The sequence below is a fragment of the Chlorocebus sabaeus genome, chromosome 21, assembly GCF_047675955.1.
Source record: "Chlorocebus sabaeus isolate Y175 chromosome 21, mChlSab1.0.hap1, whole genome shotgun sequence".
NCBI lineage: Eukaryota > Metazoa > Chordata > Mammalia > Primates > Cercopithecidae > Chlorocebus > Chlorocebus sabaeus.
Genome location: NC_132924.1, coordinates 64,932,427 through 64,952,799, shown reverse-complemented (window position 1 = coordinate 64,952,799; position 20,373 = coordinate 64,932,427). Strand labels below are relative to the sequence as shown.

Sequence of the window (20,373 nt, the reverse complement as noted above, 5' to 3'; positions counted from 1 at the left end):
TAAGTTTCCTGAGGCCTCTCCACCCCTGTGAACTGAGTCAATTAAACCTCTTTCCTTTATAAATTACTCAGTCTCAGGTATTTCTTCACAGAAGCATGAGAATAGACTAATACAAGTTATAAATTTTTTCATGTAAAATAAAACCAACAGCAAGAATGGAAATTTGACTTGGAAAGCAGGCATAAGTAGATGAGAATTCCATGAGAATTGGCCATACTTTAGACTCACATGGAGTAGCTCTTTAAAATATATGGGCTTGGAGGCCAAAGTAGAAACTTTGCTTGAGCTCCGGAGTTTGAGAACAGCCTGGGCAATGCAGTAAGGTCCTGTCTCAAAAAGAATAAAAATACCATGGGAATTCCAAGATTTTGCTCCTTCCCCCCCGTCATTTAAAAAAACAGTATAGGCTGGGCATGGTGGCTCATGCCTGTAATCCCAGTACTTTGGGAGGCCAAGGTGGGCAGATCATGTGGTCAGGAGTACGAGACCAGCCTTGCCAGATGGTGAAACCCCATCTCTACTAAAACTACAAAAAATAAGCCAGATATGGTGGCGTGCACCTGTAATCCCAGCTACTTGGGAAGCTGAGGTAGGAGAATTGCTTGAACCCTAGAGGTGGAGGTTGCGGTGAGCTAAGATCGTACCACTGCACTCCAGCCTGGGTGGCAGAGTGAGACTCTGTCTCAAAAAAAAAAAAAAAAAAAAAAAAAAAAAGGGTATATTGAGGTTCTACTTTGTGAGAAAGCGTGCCAAGGTGCTTACAGAGATATTGGCCCTTAATTTAGCAGGAAAGACTATCTGGTTGAATTTCTTTTTCTTCCTTTTGTATTTCTCTTACTCATTCCCTCCTTTTAGAAAAAACTCTTAAAACTTTTATTATTTTGGTTGAACTCAACAACAAAATGTAGGTAGTAAATTGTCATAAGAACATACATTTTACTTTTAAGAAATAATGCAGGAATTTAGTAAGTAAATATTCACTTTTGAAAGTTAAACATATTTTGTCATAAATAGTGAAGGAAAGGGAAGAGAGCTGTTGTTTATTGGACATCTGTTATCACAAAGGTCTTTATGATCTTGAAAGCCATTTTTATGGCTTTCAAGATAAGGAGGGTGTTTCTTAGGTTGGTTTAGAATGTCACTTTTCAACTGTTGGCTATACCTTAGAATGACATGTATAGCTCTTTAAAAATTGTTGATGCCTGGGATCCACTGCAGACCAAGTATATCAGAATTGCTGAATTTGAGTCACAGACATTAGTATGTTTAAAAAAGTTTTCCAAGGCAATCTGGGTGTAGTGGCTCATGCTTGTAATCCCGACTAATCAGGAGACTGAGGTAGGAGAATTGCTTGAGCGTAGGAGTTTGAGGCTGCAGTGAGCTATGATCGCATCTCTGAATAGCCACTGCACTCCAGCCTGGGCAACACAGTGAGATTCTGTCTCTACAAAAAATTAAAATAAAAATAGCTGTGTATGGTGGCACATACCTATAGTCCCAGCTACTCAGGGGGGCTGTGGTGGCAAGATCACTGGAGCCCAGAAATTTGAGGTTACAGTGAGCCGTGACTGTGCAACTGCAGTCCAGACTGGGGAAAAGAGCATGACGCTGTCTCTAAGGAAGAAAAAAAAGAAGACTTCCCAAGTGTATTAGTCTGTTCTTGCACTGCTATAACGAAATACCTGAAACTGGGTAATTTATAAGAAAAGAGGTTTAGTTGGCTTATGGTTCTACAAGCTGTACAGGCTTTTGCTTCTGGGGAGACCTCAGGAAACTTAAAATCATGGCAGAAGGTGAAGGGGAAGCTGGCATGTCTTACATGGTCAGAGCAGGAGGAGGAGCAAGAGAGAAGGGGGAGATGCTACACACTTTTAAACAACCAGAGCTCCTGAGAACTCACTCACTATCACAAGAACTGCAAGGAGGAAAGTCCACCCCCATGATCTGGTCACTGGGTACCAGGCCTCTCCTCCAGCACTGGGGATTATAATTCTACATGTGATTTGGGTGGGGATGCAAATTCAAACCGTATCAAAGTCTAATGTGGAACCAGGATTGAGAATTTTAGAAGTTTTTTGATGTCTTTAGTTCCAGCTTGATCTTCCATAATAAATCAGTAATACATAGTATGCCTTGTAATATATAGCATGCCTTGTAATTTCCTGGTTGTGCTGAGCTGTTTGCCATTTTTGTACCTTTGTTGTTCCTTTTTCTTGGAGTGCTTTCCTTTACATTGTCAATCTGAGGAGTACCAATGCATTCCTTGGTATCCCTACTGTTGAAGGACTGCTGTTGTATTTTATTCATATATTTACTGTTGGACTTATACTCACTTTGTAATAATTTGTTTAGTACCTTCCTCTTTTGACTATGAGTTTCCTGAGTGCAAGAGCCACATCCCACTCATCTTTCTTTTTCAGGGCCTAGTATGATTGGCACTCTTTAAGTGTTGAATGGACTATTGCTTATTTAATTATTACAGCAAATCTACAAAGTGTATGTTATCATTTTTGCTCTTTAAGAGGTGAGGACTTTCAGTTCAGAGACATGAAACAACCTGCTCTAGTTTATTCTACTGGTAAATGGAAGACCTAGAATTCAAATGTACCTCAGCTCTTTAAAGTTTGTTCTTTAAAAATTGTGCTATTTTGTTTTGTTTCATTTTGTTTTAAAATGTCCTGTTGCCAGGCACTGTTCTGGTTCTTGCAATACTAAATGCAGATGGTTGGATTTCAGGAACAGTTTGGTTTAAAGAAAATGTGTAAATTAGATACAATATATAATCAGCTTATGAAAACTACGGGTGTTACTGAGATGGAGAAGGGAGAGTAACATGGAGTCATAGTATAGAAATATGGACAGAAAACACTAATGTTCTTACATTTGTCATACCAATTTACATATAGATAGACCTGTTAGGTAGAGCTGTCTTTTAACAGATGCCATTGTAATACAGTTCTGCTTCACAAAATTAATCCCATATCTTGATGTAACCACAACAAATTCTAGAATGAGAAACCTTCATCTGAATAGAGATATAGTATCAATCTTTTGCAGTTCTTTTGCCAGAAGTTATCATAAGGCTATGGTGGTTTTTTAGTTGCTTTTTCTGATGTAGAAGAGAGGGATCATATATATAAGCCATATTTGCTCTCTCCGTATGTACATACATATACACACACACACACACATATATATACACACACACATTTTTTTTTTAAATTAAACTGAAGATGTTAGACTTCCAAGAATTATACTTGTAGTTTTTTTAAACTGAGCTGAAGCAGTCAAATGGCAAATACGTGTTTAGGACGCAGTACCTAAAGATTCTATTACATGCATTAAACCCTTATTTTTAATAATATTAATTACTGTCACAGTTATCTTATTGTATACTACCTTTTGATTGCTGATATTCCCACCCCATTGGTAAACATCAATTCGTTGTTCAGGTTGGGCTTAATTAAAAACCTAAAGTACCTCATCTTTCTCATTGTGTCAAACTTCTGATTCTACCATGAATGTTGTACCGCTATCTTTGCTTTAAAAATTGGCTATCAATAAGGCAGTCTTAAAAAGTTCCCTTGTGTTTACTCTCTGGGATAGGTAGGCTGGCCTTGGTTCATTGAATCTAGAAGATATGAGGAGAAGAGGACAGGCTGCCAAGAAGCAAAATGCATGAGGAACATGAGTGTTATGTTAATTTCACATTTTAATTTCAGCTATTGCCCATGAATAATAAACAGGCCCCAGTCTGGGGATTGTATTATGTTCTTATGGTCCTAAAATTTCTATGATTCATTTTTGAATTTAGAAATTAGAATTATCTTTATGTAATTTTATTGATTTAATTGATATATTTATTATGTAATTATTTATTATGTAATTATATTGATTTATTAAGAGTTCCTGCCATCTGGAGAGTTATTTTATGTTTTTGCATTTTTCCCCTGTATCTTTTCTTTCACAGCTTCTATAAATGTCAGCCTCACTTCTTGTCTCAATCCCTAAAACACATACGTACTGCACGCACATATTTTACCATGTCCATGTAATTTCTTTTCCTTAAATGAGGGATTTCAATATACATATTTTTAACTATAACTCTGAGTTTGTAAGCTTGTTATCAAATTGGCCTTAGGACATGGCTTAGGACATCAGCTGTGGTCATGTTATTGACTTTTGGATGAAAATGGAATTCTAAAGATTGTTTTTTATGTTTTGATTTTCTTGTCGTATCTTCTAAAAATGCTCTTCAGAGCATTTTCATGATACTGAAATGATTTCTATTATGATAATTATTCATTAGAACCCAGTAAAACCTGCAAGTACCTCCAAGCTGTAGAATGAAAGCAAGGAGTTGAAATATAATGAAAAAGGCCTACCAGCAGGTGGGATGCCTACTGTGCCACCAAAAATGTGACTTTGGAAGTGACTTTTGCCCACACTGGCCTCAGTGTCCCTATTTATATACTAAGGATCTGGTATTACATGAACTCTAGGAATTCTCTCAGTATTATTCTAATACCTGAAGTACCTGTTTAATAGTTTTTAAAATCAGAATTCATTCTTATGTAGTAATTTGAAAGATGGCATTTCTGCAAAGTTATGTTTTTCCAATATCTCTGAGAGGTATTACTACTTTTTAATCTTCAACTTAAAGTTAATAAATATTGGAATTTTTCCTTGACAGTATCTTAGCCTGTTTCCCCCACCAAAGGAAAATCTTGGTATTATACTGATTCTCTCTTCTCAAACCTACCTTTTTCCTTAAACTAAAAAGGCAAGGTCCAAGAGTAACTGTGTGAGAACCATCCTGTCGCACTTCAGTGGTGTTGAATAATAAGCCTGATAATACAGCAATTCGGTGTAATTCATTTACTTTATTCCGTCTCCAAGATAACCTTAAGAAGCAACCATATTGGCCGGGTGTGGTGGCTCACGCCTGTAATCCCAGCACTTTGGGAGGCTGAGGCAGGCGGATCACAAGGTCAGGAGATCGAGACTATCCTGGCTAACATGGTGAAACCTCATTCTACTAAAAAAAAAATAGAAAAAATTAGCCGGGTGTGGTGGGGGGCATCTGTAGTCTCAGCTACTCAGCTACTCGGGAGGCTGAGGCAGGAGAATGGCGTGAACCCGGGAGGTGGAGCTTGCAGTGAGCAGAGATCGCCCCATGACACTCCAGCCTGGGCGACAGAGCGAGACTCTGTCTCAAAAAAAAAAAAAAAAAAAAAAAAAAAAGAAGAAACCATATTTCTTCTCTTTGTCCTATTTATCAGCCAGAAACATAGGGAAGGTAGGTTCCTGAATATTGGAAGACCACACAAAATGCAAAGAAACCAGGCTCACATTTATTTTAGTGACCACCAATGCAAGTTTGGTTTGGGTGAGAAGTCCTGTGTTTTGGGTTTGATCCTTGAGGCCTCATGAGTTTCAGCCCTGCTGCTGGAAGTGTCTTGGTTTTAGCCAAACTGGGAGGAAAGTGATATTGAATACTGGTGCAGTCAACTCATTGGAACTGCTTTTCAAAGTGTTCAGGGACAGTGCCAGTGATGCTGTATTAGTTTCCTGTTGCCTTTATAACACATTAGCAGAAACTTAGTTGCCTGAAACAACAACTTACTGTCTTACAGCTGTGGAGGTCAGAAGCCTGAAATAGGTCTTACAAGGGTAAGGTGAAGTATTGGCAGTGCTTTGCTCCTTTTGGAGGCCCTAAGGGAGATTCATTCCTTGCCTTTTCTAGTTTCTGGAGGCTGCCTGCGTTCCTTGGTTCCTGCCCTCTTCCTCTTAGCACTCTGATCTCTACTCCACCATCAGAGCTTCTTCTCTGATTTTAACCCTCTTGCCTTCCACTTATAAGGACTCATGTGATTAGATTGAGCCCATCCAGACAATCCAGGATAATCTCCCCAAGTCAAGGTCCTTAAAAATATCTGCATAGTCTCTTTTTCCATGTGAGGTAACATGTGCATATGTTCTGGATATTACAGTGTAGACATATTTAGGGCTCATTATTCTCCCTACCACAGATTCCTTCTAGTTATTAATGTTGTTACCTGGATGTTGCCTCCTTCTGGAGGCCTTCTGAGACACCCTTAGTCCTTCATCTTCCCTGGTCATTCTCGACAGTATTTCCCTGTTTTATTAAGTCTGAGAATACTATGTTTATTTTCTAAACTTGTTTTTAACTTAATTGTTCATTTTCTGTCTCCTCTACTATCAGATAAGCTGCACAGGAGCAGAAATATGATCAGTTTTCTTCACTACTTTATCCCCCAAATCTAAATAGCTCCCAGCACTTGGTAGGCTCTCAGAAGAAGGTTATTGAATGAATCAGTCTGTATACAGTCTAAGGAAGCTTGCCTTATTTTAAAGCTATGTTAACATACTCCTGTTCCTATTACTATCAATAATGCAAACATTCTTACTAAGCAGTAGTTAAGCATTCTGTCAATGGATTTTCTTTTGAATTTAAGTACATGAGTTTCTCTTTGGGACATGACTGAGATCAATAAAATAAGATACCAGATGTAAAATGGAGCTGCAGGAAAAAGAAAAGATAAGAATTAGAATTAATGCAGACAGTAAATACCTTGCCAAGAAGAATTTTTAACATTACCTCGATTCAAGCTGTAATCATGGATACCAAGGTGAATAACATGTGGCCCTTGCGTTGTTCACCACAGATTTGTAGCATTAATGTTTCTGATCAAGGAAATTGAGGTAAGAGCTTTAATAGTCCTACAAGAAGAATGGAGGAGGGAGAGGTTCATTTTAACTGAAACATCATTTCTGGTAAGCAGAGGCTCTTCCCAAAACATGGTTGTTAGCACTCTAGGAAACTCAAAGAGCTTTAGGTGGAAGGAGTGATGTTATCCATTGACCTCACTTTAAAAGCAATTTTAATGGAAAGAGTGTCTTTCTGTAAGCAGTTAATTTATAACTGTTCAGTTGTTGTTCATTTATACATCCAGGGAACTGATAACAACCTTTGAATGAATCAGGCGATCAGAAGATCAACTAAATACCTGGTGCTGATCATTACTAAGGTCTTGATGTGATATTGACCTGTAGTGAGGAGGAGAGGAGGAGACTAGACGAGATTGAAAAGGCTTCATGGAAGAGAGGTGCTATGCACTGAATTGTGCCCTCCCTAAATTTATATGTTGAAACTCTAACCCCCAACATGACTGCGTTTGGAGATGGGAGACCTTTAAGAGGTGATTAAGATTATATGAGGTCATAAGGGTGGGACCCTAATCCAATATGACTGGCGTCCTTATAAGAAGAGAGAGAGACACCAGGCATGTGCACTTACAAAGAAAAGGCTATGTGAGGACACAGAGAGAAAACGGCCATCTGCAGGCCAAGGAGACAGGCCTCAGGAGAAACCAAATCTACCAAAACCTCAACCTTGGACTTGTAGCTTCCAGAACTGCGAGAAAATAAATTTCTGTTTAAGCCACCCAGTCTGTGGTATTTTGTTTTGGCAGTCCTAGACGACTACAGGTGGAACTTGATCTAAATCTTGAAGGATGAGTAGGGCCGTTTCTGGGAAACAGCTTTGGTGAAGGGTCTAGTTCAGAAAAGGGCTCAGCAAAATTAATGAATGAAAAAGCCACAGAAAATGTTGGAATGAACATAGCTTTTGAACTAAAGAGCAGAAGAGAGAACTGAGTGTAGGTGGGCTATGGGTAGGTGCTTATATACCATTATGCCTGGAGTGGGGAAGGTGATTATGGAAGATCCTGAAATCCAGGGAGAAGGGTTTTTTTTTTTTTTTTTTTTTTTTTTTGGATACAGTAGAAAATGTAGGGCTTACATTTGGGATTTTGATAAGGAGTCAACTTTAGAAAAATCAGGGGATATGATATATGGCAGAGGTGGAAATGAAGAGTAAGGTGTGGCTCCAAGAACTACCATAAAAAAAGAAAACGAAGATTAGTTGGGGCTGGGTATTAGTTGAGAAGAGTTAGGAGTGATAGTTGAATGGCTAATGAGGCTCAGAGGTACCCAGGTGATTCTTAAGTTTTGAGGTTTTATGAGGATTAGAATGTGTTAGCAACAGAATTACAAGATTCTCCCGTACCTACTTCTTTAAAATAGGAGGATAGACTTTAAAACAGAAGAATTATCCTTTCTTTCCAAAAAGCCTTGTTATTAATCAGACTCTCTCCTTTCACCTAATCTCATAGTTTACTGCGTGTGAAATCCCAGGGATGGTTGAGGTCCCCTGTGGCCCCAGAGAATCCTAAGATGTCCCTTCTGGGATGCGCTTGATCTCAGGGAGCAGCGTTTCTGTTGGTCTCACATACTATGTGCATTTGCTCATGTGGCTTTTAATCTCTAAAATAATGTTTGTCACATGTTTCTCGTTTTAGTGATTATACATATTTATTTTAGAGGTTTGGATACTGTGGAAACATAAACACAAAAAAATCCAATAATTTGGAGTCCTACTGTTTGGATATAGCTACTGTTCATATTTGGTGAGTCGAATGGAACTCACAGTTTTGCTTCCTCCTTTCTTTTCAGTTAATTCACATGATTATTCAGTATGCAAATATTAATGCTATGGGAAGCACTATATTTTTTAGTTTAGAGTCCCTTGTGGTTTTCTCTGGGAGTTCCTAGGATAGCATAGGAAATAGTGAATTTTTTTTTTTTTTTTTTTTTACACAAGAACATGATAGGTGATATTGGCAGTAGATGTGCAGAGGTTCAATTTTGCTTTTAGGAAGATGTGGAAACATTGATGAAATTATGTCTGGTAAATTAGAACTGAAATACTATTTTTAAAGTATGTCTTTGTGATAAGTGAAAAAGGTATTTTGTAGAGGTTTAGATATCTTCTTTCTAAATATATCATGTTCACCATATTATTTTATTATTAAATTGAGCATATTTTACTTATTTTCTTTCCAAATGTACAAAACTTGATTTTAAAGAAGCTAGTCACTTAAAATCAGATAAGATGAATGAAGTGCAGTCATCTTGGAAATGAAATGCTTAACCGCTTGAGGTAAACTAAAAAAGTAGGGCACTTGTCCTCTTTGATTGGGTGGTAATTTACTTCATATTGGTGAATGCTTGGCTTCTAAGAAGATGTAAATTTTACTTTAATATGTTTTCACTTATTCTCCATTTTGAATTATTTTCTTATGATATTGTAAGTGTTTTGAAATAATCATAAGAAAGACTAATTGCTTAATTAGTATGGCTGAGTAATAAATAACCTTTTTTCTTTTTGATATTGTAGTTGACTCATGTTGACCAAGCAAGCTTCCAGGTTGATGCCTTTGGAACGACGTTCATTCTTGATGTCGTGCTAAATCAGTAAGTGTTGAGCTGCGCTTGCTTTTGTCAGATACACATGAAATCCACTTTCTTTTCCACTTGTAAAGTTTTTTCTTGCTATATTTTACTTCATCTTCCTATACCAGTTAAATATTACATTTGAAACTATACTTGTTGACTGTAGGTTATAAAGTCGGGCAGATAGCAAGAAATGTATATTCATTTGAAATTGAGCACCTGTATTAGATTTAATAATGTAAAATGAAAGGCAAGAGTTACCCCAATATTTTTTGTAAGAATATCTATAGCTTAAGTTGCCTGTGAATGACAGTAAATTATGAAAATAATACTTTGGGTATTGAAGTATCTTCCTTGAGAACAGCAGGAAAGAGAAGGTTGCACTTTTTGATTAATGATTCAGAGGACTGGCTGCATGATAGGTGATGCTAAATAATACCTGGAGTTCATTAGATGCTTTGATATGGTGGTGGATTTCTGTGAGGTTTCTGGTCCTGGGATTATCCTGTGAATACAATATAATTTTAGAAATAGTTGTCTACCTAGAATTTTAGGTTTGGAAGGTGCTTTTGATTTGTTGCTGGATTTAATCTCTTTCATTTGGTCTAAATGTAGTGTTTAATAAATCTGGTTAGTTACTGTTCACTTTTTTAAAAAAGGGTTTCTATCCTACTTCTGATCATGGGCAAGTAGGCAGATACCAGGGTTCTGCCAGGCCTATGCTTCTAAGCTGGGCAGCATTGGGCCATAGTTTTCTGGAAGCATTTCTACAACCATTCAGGAAGAAAGTCTGAGGCCAGAAATTCAGGCAAATCGACCAAGAGTGAGAATTAGAGCCTAAGTTGTCTGCAATGGGGAATCAGCTAGATGGAAGACTGTCAGTTAATTTAAAAAAGCATGTAAGAGGCAAGACTTAGGACCATGTTATCTGGATAGGTAGCCATTAGCCACTTGTGGCTGTTTAAATTTAAATTAATTCATTCAAATAAAACTAAAAATTCTGTTCTTCAGTTGCATTAGCCATATTTTAAATGCTCTATAACTCTCTCTGCCTTCACTCCCTCATCTACTTTACTACCTAGTCTCCTTCTCTGCTTCATTTTAAAAATAATACTTATCACCATTTAATATATAGATGAACTCTTATGACATTGTCATTTTTATAGGTCAAAGAAGTTTGACTACCATTATTGATGCATGGCCATCTAATATTTGATATTTTGATTATTTCTTTGGTCTGTAGTCTTTTTCCTACTCCTAGAATGTAAGCTGCTTGAGGGCAGAGATTTTCTTTGCTTCACTGATATATCCTTAACACAGTGTAGGGGCTAAACTCCAGGCTGAGAGTCATATTGACTCAGAAACCAGAGGATAGGATTAGCCAGGAGACAGAGGTGAAATGACCAGGAGAGGAAGAGTGAAACAGCAAAAAAGAAGATAAATGTTTGAGACTAGCTACTGAAAGCCACATGTAGATACTAGGTGTGATTTGGAAAGTCACGTTCTTAGGTCTCTATTTTAATAACTCCCTTCCATCCCTCTTTGAAATCATTGTCCCTGTTGGTAATCTGTGTTTTCTGCTTCCTGACGTTTGTAATTCCTTGACTTTTAGTACTCAAACAAAGAACAGATATTTATTCACGTCCATTCTGGCCAAACTGCCTCACTTACTTTGGAGACATCCGAGTCCAAAGACTTTCTGTTCCTGAAGGAGACACATATGGTCATACTTATCAAAGCATGAAGTTTGGAATACCGAGGTTGAAGCAAAATTTCTTTTGAGATACTGGCAGAAACCTCTATTGGGCATTTTTCTTTCTATTTCAATGCAAATTTGCAATGACAAGACATGTAAACAAATAAGAGCATAAATGGAGGTAGCCTGGGCTGAGAAACATGCAGTGTGCTCATTTTTTTTTTGCCTGGGATCAATATTAAACATAGGTGGCAATAGCTGTTATCTTTATACTATACAAATCATGATGTGATACAGAAATGTTCATCTTATTTTTATGTAGAATGTTTTTGTTTCATGGTTTTAGTTTGTGTATTGTCTTAAGTTGGTTAAGGAGCAGGAACGTGAAAAACAACATGTTCTTGAAACTTTTTTTTTCTTATGAAGCAATTCTGGGGCTGTGGAACATACAGAAATTTTTTTTTTAACTGGAGGAAAATTAAATGTCTATGTGTAGCTAGCTTCTGGTTGCAGAATGGATCCAATAATACATATTTTTTGATTGCAATGGATGGAAAAGTATCATTACATAATGTTTCTTCTTAATGTTCAGTGAATAAAATTATCTATAAGTAGATTATACAAGAGTTTAACCTTTGAGTAGTAACTTCCACAGGAGGCTGATAAAAATATGGAAAGGTTAAAAATGAAAAGCACAGCCAGTTTCTGTTTCATTAAAATTATCAAGAAAAGGGTGGGGAGTAGTTTTTCTTCATGGGGTCATAGTTGTCAGATTTCACTCTTTAGGACAGATGTATTAACAAAATCAAACATATGGCCTGGTCTGGCCACACTAGTCCTGAGGCTGCATTGGACCTTTGCAGAGGTCAGCAATAAGTCTTATACTTTATTGTAAAACATTCCTCAGAAAGAAGAAAGCTCAATAAGGACATGTAACTATTATCTGAGTGATTCAGTCCATTTTTTTTTTTTCTTGTACATCTCCTGTTTTTGAAGAAGTGGATAATTAAACTGCTCTAAACAATGCAAGGATGTTGAAAAACATTTCCTTTCAGGAGAACTATTTGATCCTTTGCAACAGGGGACCTGACAAAAACCATGCGTAGCCCCCCAACAAAGAAGCAAGCACTGTCTTTGGACTGTGGTTGGTTGTTTATGATGTGAAATATATAACAATTAGAAAAACAAATCTTTTATAGCCTGCTTTTTTTGGAAGGGATTCTGTTGTACAGCTCTCAGATCTTGGATGGTCCAGTGCCTAAATTTTGAGTGTATTTTACAGATTCTCAGCTTCTTGCCTTATTTCAATAACAATGAAATGGTTTTTCTCACTGTATGATCCTTATAGCAGTCTTCTTTTCCCCCAGTTTTACAGTAAGTGGTGGGAGGACAACTAGGAACTGAAGCATGACAGATGTCAGCAGATGGGATTGCCCCTGAAGAATGGGAGGTGGCATGGAGGTAGGGAATAGGGAGAGGGAGAAGCAGAAGCAGGGTTAGACAAGGAACTCCCAGATTCTGTTCAAAAGAGCACATTTAGTCTTGCTTTCTCTCATTTAGAGAAAGCATTTCCAATAGTTACCTCTTGCTTGCTTTACACTGTGGCCCTTGAATTTGTAGGGAAAGTAAGAATCACCATGGGTAAAAGACAGGATCTGAATTCAATGGGAATTGAAAGTTAGATCTGGAAGAGTCTCATCATGCTATATTTACAGTGTGGCTGATGATGATGATAAAAATAAGTGATGAGGATAAGATTATAATTAAATGATGATGTTATGTGATGATAATGAATAACAATAGATACCTCACTGTTATTAATAAATCTGTAACTGAATGCTTTGCTGTTCCACTGAATTCATTATGGTGAATATTTGTTTCCATGTACATTTAATACAAAGTTATTGTGTATAAGACAGATCTGTGTTTGGAGTAGTTTGGAATCCTTATGTTCATTTCATATATATATACACACACACACACATGCACACCCCATATATAGGAATATACATATACATATAAACATATATACATACAGATATATGTATACACACACACACACGTTTTCTAAGCTTCTAGTAATGCTAAAAGCTTCTCTAGACCCTGAAGACTTAGACTTGAGAAGAAAGGAAACAAAGACTTTACTCTTAGGGAATTTGCATCTAGCCAGAGAAACAAACAAGGAACATTTTAAATAAGGTAATTTCAGAGAGTGACAGTGCCATTTATAGAGAGTGCCTGGTGTGAGGATGAAAATAGCGCCTTTGAGAATTTGTTGTCAGGGACAGGCCATCTCTAAGGAGGTGGCATTTGAAAGTAAGGGGCCCCCATGCAGAGGGAACAGCAAGGGTCAGGGCCCTGTGGCAGGAACAAGCTTAGCATGCTTGAGAGACAGAAATGTGGCTAAGGAGGTTGGAACAGGGATAGCCAAGTTATTAAATGCGGTTGGAAAAGTAGAAGGAACTAAAATATCTAGGGCCTTGTAGGCAACAGAAAGACTTTGGGTGAAAGTCTAAACGGAGGTTATTGATTTTCCCCACACCATTTGTTGCATTATTCACTCCTTCCCCTACGGGCTTATAACGTTTATTCATCAGATTCAGTTATTACATACATTTATTATTATTATTATTTTGAGACGGAGTTTTGCTGTCTTTGCCCAAGCTAGAGTGCAATGGTGCGATCTCGGCTCACTGCAATCTCTGCCTCCCGGGTTCAAGTGATTCTCCTGCCTAAGCCTCCCGCGTAGCTGGAATTACAGTGCACCACCATGCCCAGCTAATTTTGTATTTTTAGTAGAGACAGGGTTTCTCCATGTTGGTCAGGCTGGTCTTGAACTGCTGACCTCAGGTGATCCACCTCCCTCGGCCTCCCAGAGTGCTGGGATTACAGGCGTGAGCCACCACGCCTGGCCCAGTTATTACATATTTTAATGTTTTTTCAAAGCAATGTCTTCTGAAGATCTATTCATTGATTTTTACGGCTTAGTACCATCATACTATTTATTGTAGCTTTATAATGTGTTTTAATAGGTAGTATGGAAATACGTTCCATTATTAGTTTTCTTTTGCAAAATTTTCTTAGATTTTTTGCCTCTTTTAAAACAGAAATTCAGAATAATTTTGTCATTCTTCCTTTACTGGACTATCACTTTATTGAATTTATTGGACTGTCACTAAACTTATATTTTAATTTGGAAAAAATAGACATTTTTACAGTGCTGAATCTTCCCATCCAACATCACAGTGTATTTTTTTAAATGTTAAGCATTCTCTTATATGTCAGTAAAATTCAGTATTTTTGTTTTTATAGGCCCCGAACATATTTTGTAGAATATTTTCCTAGGAATTGTATTTGTTTTTGTTGCTACCGTGGATGTAATATTTTTCCATCATATTTCATAATTATTTATTGGTGTTATAAAGGAAAGCCATTGATTTGTGTTGCACCTTATTGAACTTTCTTATTTTTGCTAATGGCTTTTTATTGTTTCTCTTAGGTTTGAATGTAACATTCTAGTTTGACAATAACATGAATGGCAAATCATTGGAGTTTTTCTTTTCAAAATGTTGCTTACTACTATTTCCTACCTTAACGCTTCTTCTAAAAGTTTCTGAACTGTATAATTTGGTAATAATAGCATTTTTATATTGTGTTTTTTTGGTAATAAAAATAACTCTTGCTCATTGTTAAGTAAGTAGAGTGTTGATTATTGATTTGTGAGAGCTAGTCTTTATTTGTTAAAGCGGTATCTTTTATATTTTAAGGAATAGGTATTAGATTTTATTGAATGTTTGTCTAGTCAGTTAAAGCTTCCAGGACTAGTCGGCTTTCCCATCAGTGACACTAATCCTCCACAACAAGGCCTTTAGGTAGGTTTGGATTTTTATCAATTGACCTGTTATTATGATTTATTATATTAATGTTTCCCATTATTAAAAATTATTCTCAATGCCGATAATAAACTTGACTTTGTCATGTTGAATAATTCATTGTTTTGTCCCATATATTGCTGGCTTTTCTGGTTGTAACTATGAAGTAGAATTACCATTCCTATTTTTTATCTTAGTTATTATGGCACACGCCTCTGCTGACATTCTTGGTGTAAATTAATTATATTCCCTAAGTGTTTCCTTTAACTATTTCTGAGATTGGTCTCTAGCTTTTAATTTTATAATCACGTTCCTACCACTGATAGATCCCCCTGCAGAGACCTGCAGACAGTTGGTCTGCTGGGCAGTTTCCCTTCACTAGTGATGCCTGCTAACATCTGCCAGAGTGGTTTCTTGAAGAACCCACAAGCCCAAACCTATCTACAGGCCTTGTTGTGGAGGGTTGGTGTCACCAATGGGAAAGCTGACTAGTCCTGGAAGCTTTTTAAGACAGAAATCTTTGATAAATAATTTTTTGATGTCTATTGATATATTCATGTTTTTCTACTTGCTTTTGAGCCCAACTTTGAGAAATTATAGTTTTGCAAGGAATTGTCCATACCATGGAGTGTTTTACCTTTATCCATATTTATCTGTGTGTGCTTCTCGGAAAATAATTTCTAAAATTTCCCCTGTTCCTGTTCTTATATCCTCTTTCTGAATCCTATTTTTATTTGTGGTTATCTTACCAAATATATAAACTTTTAGGACCTTTTTTTTTTGAGACAGGATCTCGCTCTGTTGCCCAGTCTGGGAGTGCAATGGCCTGATCTCGGCTTACTATAGCCTCAACCCCCTGGGCTCAAGCAATCCTCCCATCTCACCCTCCTGAGTAGCTGGGACTACAGGTCTGCACCAACATGCCTGGCTAATTTTTGTATTTTTAGTGGAAACAGGGTTTTACCATGTTGCATAGGCTAGTCTCGAACTCAAATGATTGCCTGCCTCAGTCTCCCAAAATGTTGAGATTACAGACATGAGCCACCACATCTAGCTTAGGAACATATTTATTGTGTACAATGAAATAGTTTTTATTTTTTTAAAGAATTTTATTGGCTGGGCGCAGTGGCTCACGCCTGTAATCCCAGCACTTTGGGAGGCCAAGGCGGGTGGACCATGAGGTCAGGAGATTGAGACCATCCTGGCTAACCCCATGGTGAAACCCCATCTCTACTAAAAATACAAAAAAATTAGCCAGGCATGGTGGCGGGTGCCTGTAGTCCCAGCTACTCGGAGGGCTGAGGCAAGAGAATGGCGTGAACCCCAGAGGCAGAGCTTGTAGTGAGCTGAGATTGCACCACTGCACTCCAGCCTGGGCGACAGAGTGAGACTCCATCTCAAAAAAAAAAAAATTTTTTTTATATTTCATAAAAGTCACCCATTTCAAGTAAACAATTCAGTGATTTTCAGTACCTTTACTGAGTGGTGCAGCAATTACCAAAATTCAATTTTTAAATAATTTTCATTTCTTAACAAGATTGTTTATTGCCATTTACATGTAAACCTCATTCCTGGTCCCAGCCCAACGCAATCACTAATCTACTTTCTGTCTTTATAAATTTGTCTTTTCTGTACATTTCTTATAAAGGGAATTATACACTATGTATTCTTGTATCTGGCTTCTTTTACTTGGCATGTTTTTGAAGTTCATCTATGCTGTATGTGTCAGTTCATTCTTTTTATTACTAAATATTATTTCATTGTATTGATATATCACATTGTGACTACCCATTCACCTGATGGTGGACATTTGGGTTTTTTCTAGCGTTTGGCTAGTATGAATAATGTTGCTATGAACAATCTGTCTATGAAGTCTTTGTGTTCCTAGATGTTTTCATTTCTCTTGGATAGATATACCTAGAAGTGGAATGGTTGGATCATATGGTAGTTTTATGCTTTGAGAAATGCTAAGCTATTTTCCAAAGTGGACTTTTGATTTTTTAAAATGGTGCTATAACAGCTGTTTTTCTATAAATTCTATTTTGCAGGAGGGATGATGTCAAGTATAAATAGTTACTAAGGCTTCAGGTTTTCAGTTTCATGTCTCCTGAAAGTCTGGAAAGAGTTCCATACTTCTCATGGCTATGATCTTATGTTTTTGATTTATAATAAAACTCTACTTTTGAAATCTATGTTGAACTTTTGAAACTTTTTTTTTTCCTTTTTTTAAAAAATTAATTTATTATTATTATACTTTAGGTTGTAGGGTACATGTGCATAACGTGCAGGTTTGTTACATATGTATACTTGTGCCATGTTGGTGTGCTGCACCCATCAACTCGTCATTTACATCAGGTATAACTCCCAATGCAATCCCTCCCCCCTTCCCCCTCCCCATGATAGGCCCCGGTGTGTGATGTTCCCCTTCCCGAGTCCAAGTGATCTCATTGTTCAGTTCCCACCTATGAGTGAGAACATGCGGTGTTTGGTTTTCTGTTCTTGTGATAGTTTGCTAAGAATGATGGTTTCCAGCTGCATCCATGTCCCTACAAAGGACACAAACTCATCCTTTTTTATGGCTGCATAGTATTCCATGGTGTATATGTGCCACATTTTCTTAATCCAATCTGTCACTGATGGACATTTGGGTTGATTCCAAGTCTTTGCTATTGTGAATAGTGCTGCAATAAACATACGTGTGCATGTGTCTTTATAGCAGCATAATTTATAATCCTTTGGGTATATACCCAGTAATGGGATGGCTGGGTCATAAAAAGTGGGCAAAGGATATGAACAGACATTTCTCAAAAGAAGATATTCATACAGCCAACAGACACATGAAAAAATGCTCATCATCACTGGCCATCAGAGAAATGCAAATCAAAACCACCATGAGATACCATCTCACACCAGTTAGAATGGCGATCATTCAAAATTCAGGAAACAACAGGTGCTGGAGAGGATGTGGAGAAATAGGAACACTTTTACACTGTTGGTGGGATTGTAAACTAGTTCAACCATTATGGAAAACAGTACGGCGATTCCTCAAGGATCTAGAACTTTTGAAACTTTTTAAGGGGTGGGATTCTACTATTGGTAGAATACCTTAAGGAGCATGACAGAGGTATGGCCAATGGCACTGAGAATGCAATGGAGCTTTATTGAACAGAAGTATACTATCTGCTGGAGATTGTTATCGATCATTTTTCTACAGACACTAACCTTTCCTCATTGTATATTTTTACATTGTAACTGATGGAAAGTCATTTACTTTAAATACTTTTAAAATATTGAAGTCTAACATATATACCAAATAAGTAACATACATGAATAAGTTTTAAATAATTATTGAGAACCAGAATAATTATTAAGATAACTCTACCCAGGTATGAAACATTACCAGTGTTCCACAGTCCTCCAGTGTACACTCTCCCTCCCCACTATTGGAAACAATCACCCTGACTTCTGTGATAATCAGTTCAGTGATTTTTCTTTATAGTTTTATCACTTATATATCCATCCCTAAACAAAAGGTACATTTATTTTTCCCTTTTTTTTGAGACAGAGTCTCTCTCTGTAACCCAGGCTGGAGGGCAGTGGTGCCATCTCAGCTCACTGCACCCTCCGCCTCCCAGGTTCAATTGATTCTCATGCCTCAGTCTCTCGAGTAGCTGGGATTACAGGTGCCTGCCATCACACCCAACTAATTTTTTTGTATTTTTAGTAGAGACAGAGTTTTGCCATGTTGGCCAGGCTGGTCTCAAACTCCTCACCTCAAGTGATCCACTTGCCTTGGCCTCCCAAAGTTCTGGGATTACAGACGTGAGCCACTGCGCCCAGCCTTTCTCCTTCTTTTAAAATAATTGAATGTAGAATGGACTTGTGGATTTTTATTTATGTGATATTTACACTCAATTTCAATCATGTTTCTTTGTGATACTCAAATTTTTCTAAAGTTGGCTTATAGAAGCCCTTTTGATTTCTGTGTTTTTTTTTTTGACATAACCCTATTAATCTTTAAGTGCTTCTTTGTATTCTGGGACAGGAAGAGAGCCTTCTTGCTTTCTGGGACAATCAGATTGATTTTTTATTATATCTTAGAATTGATTTCTAGTTTTTTATGGTGACTAGTTTATAGACTAATCCTTGTCTTCATTTCCCTGTTTCAGTTGTTTATTGTCATCTTAACTTATTATATTAAAAAATGCCAAAGACTGACAGCTATCACTAGTCTTATTTTTAATCAAGTATTGAACCAACACACAAATCAGTGACAAGCATTTCAATTCTTTGACTTTTGGGTGGATTGCTTTGCACATATTTATTAAATTGAGTTAAATATAAGATCTCAGAAATAGCTGTTTTTAGAATGCCGTGGAGGTTAACTATAGTGAGTTTGAGGTGGTAATCAGGATTTTAAAGAAACATTAGAATCTTAAAGGGGTAAGTTCTTACTCTTCCCAAGATTGAAACACTCTTAAAACTCACTAGTGAAATCCTTAATCTGTTTTTCTCTCACAACTGAAAGACATTTGATCAGAGATAAGTGAACCTTAATCAGATTCAGCTCAGATCAGAGAAATTATCTCTGTGTTCAAGCCACTCTTGACCATTTAGAGGAAACAGATATTTATCTGGTGATCTATAGTGCGAGATGGTATCAACCCAGGGAAAGAATGAGCAATCTTGCCTGGTTAAAGGGCTTCTGATAAAGTTTCATAGAAAAATTGGTGTTCTTTGTGGCTTTCAAAACTGTGTAAGATTTTGCTACAACAGGGTTATCTAAAGCAGAGGAAAGAGATGGAACATGGATATAGCGATATGAAAGTGCCCCTGGGGAGTTATATGAAGTTCAGGGGCCTGGGGAGGGCTGGGAGACTAAGATACCTTGTTTGGTTGGGGCCTAGGGAAGGTGTTGATGACTCCACTAACAAAGGTGTTGATGGCTCCACTAACAAAGGGGGACTTCATTTCGTTGGTAATGGAGGACTGTCAAGGTTTTTAAGTGAATGTTAAGGTTAGTACATTTTTCAGGAAGATAACTTTGATAGCGGTATGGAAGTTTGGTTAGTCATGAATATAGACACTTGATATGTTTTGAAATATTGAATAAGAAGCTTGCTTTGATTCGTGGTTTTGATTATCAAAATAATTCCTGATTTCCATAGGTGGTATTCATTTTTAGTTCTACTATAAGTGGAGATTTGGCTTATTCCTATTATTGCTTGCTTATTCATAAATTGCTTTTCTATAGCTCACTTTGATAATGCTTTGGACTGAAAGTAACAAAAAAAGTCTGACTCAAGGATCTTGAAAGGAGATTCATGATCTCCTATAACTGTAAATCCAGAGGTTGTGCAGCCCCAAGTGTGACTCCAGCCATGCTACTTTGTCATTCTTGGGTCCAGAGAAGACAAAAAGACCACATCTTCCTCTGACTCATTGTAGGGAACCAGGGAACCTTTTCACCAAAACTTCAGAGGTCTC

General features: G+C 37.2%; 1 protein-coding gene across 13 annotated transcripts in view; it reads left to right on the top strand.

The window, feature by feature from the left end:
* The window catches only part of ADAM22 (ADAM metallopeptidase domain 22), a 258,039-nt gene that overhangs the window by 27,152 nt on the left and 210,514 nt on the right, over nucleotides 1–20,373 (top strand). For all 13 annotated transcript variants that reach the window (XM_038004584.2, XM_073009144.1, XM_038004582.2 and 10 more), the window contains one exon: nucleotides 9,263–9,339. In XM_038004584.2, coding sequence (XP_037860512.2) covers nucleotides 9,263–9,339 — 77 coding nt within the window. The remainder of the gene's footprint in view (nucleotides 1–9,262; nucleotides 9,340–20,373) is intronic.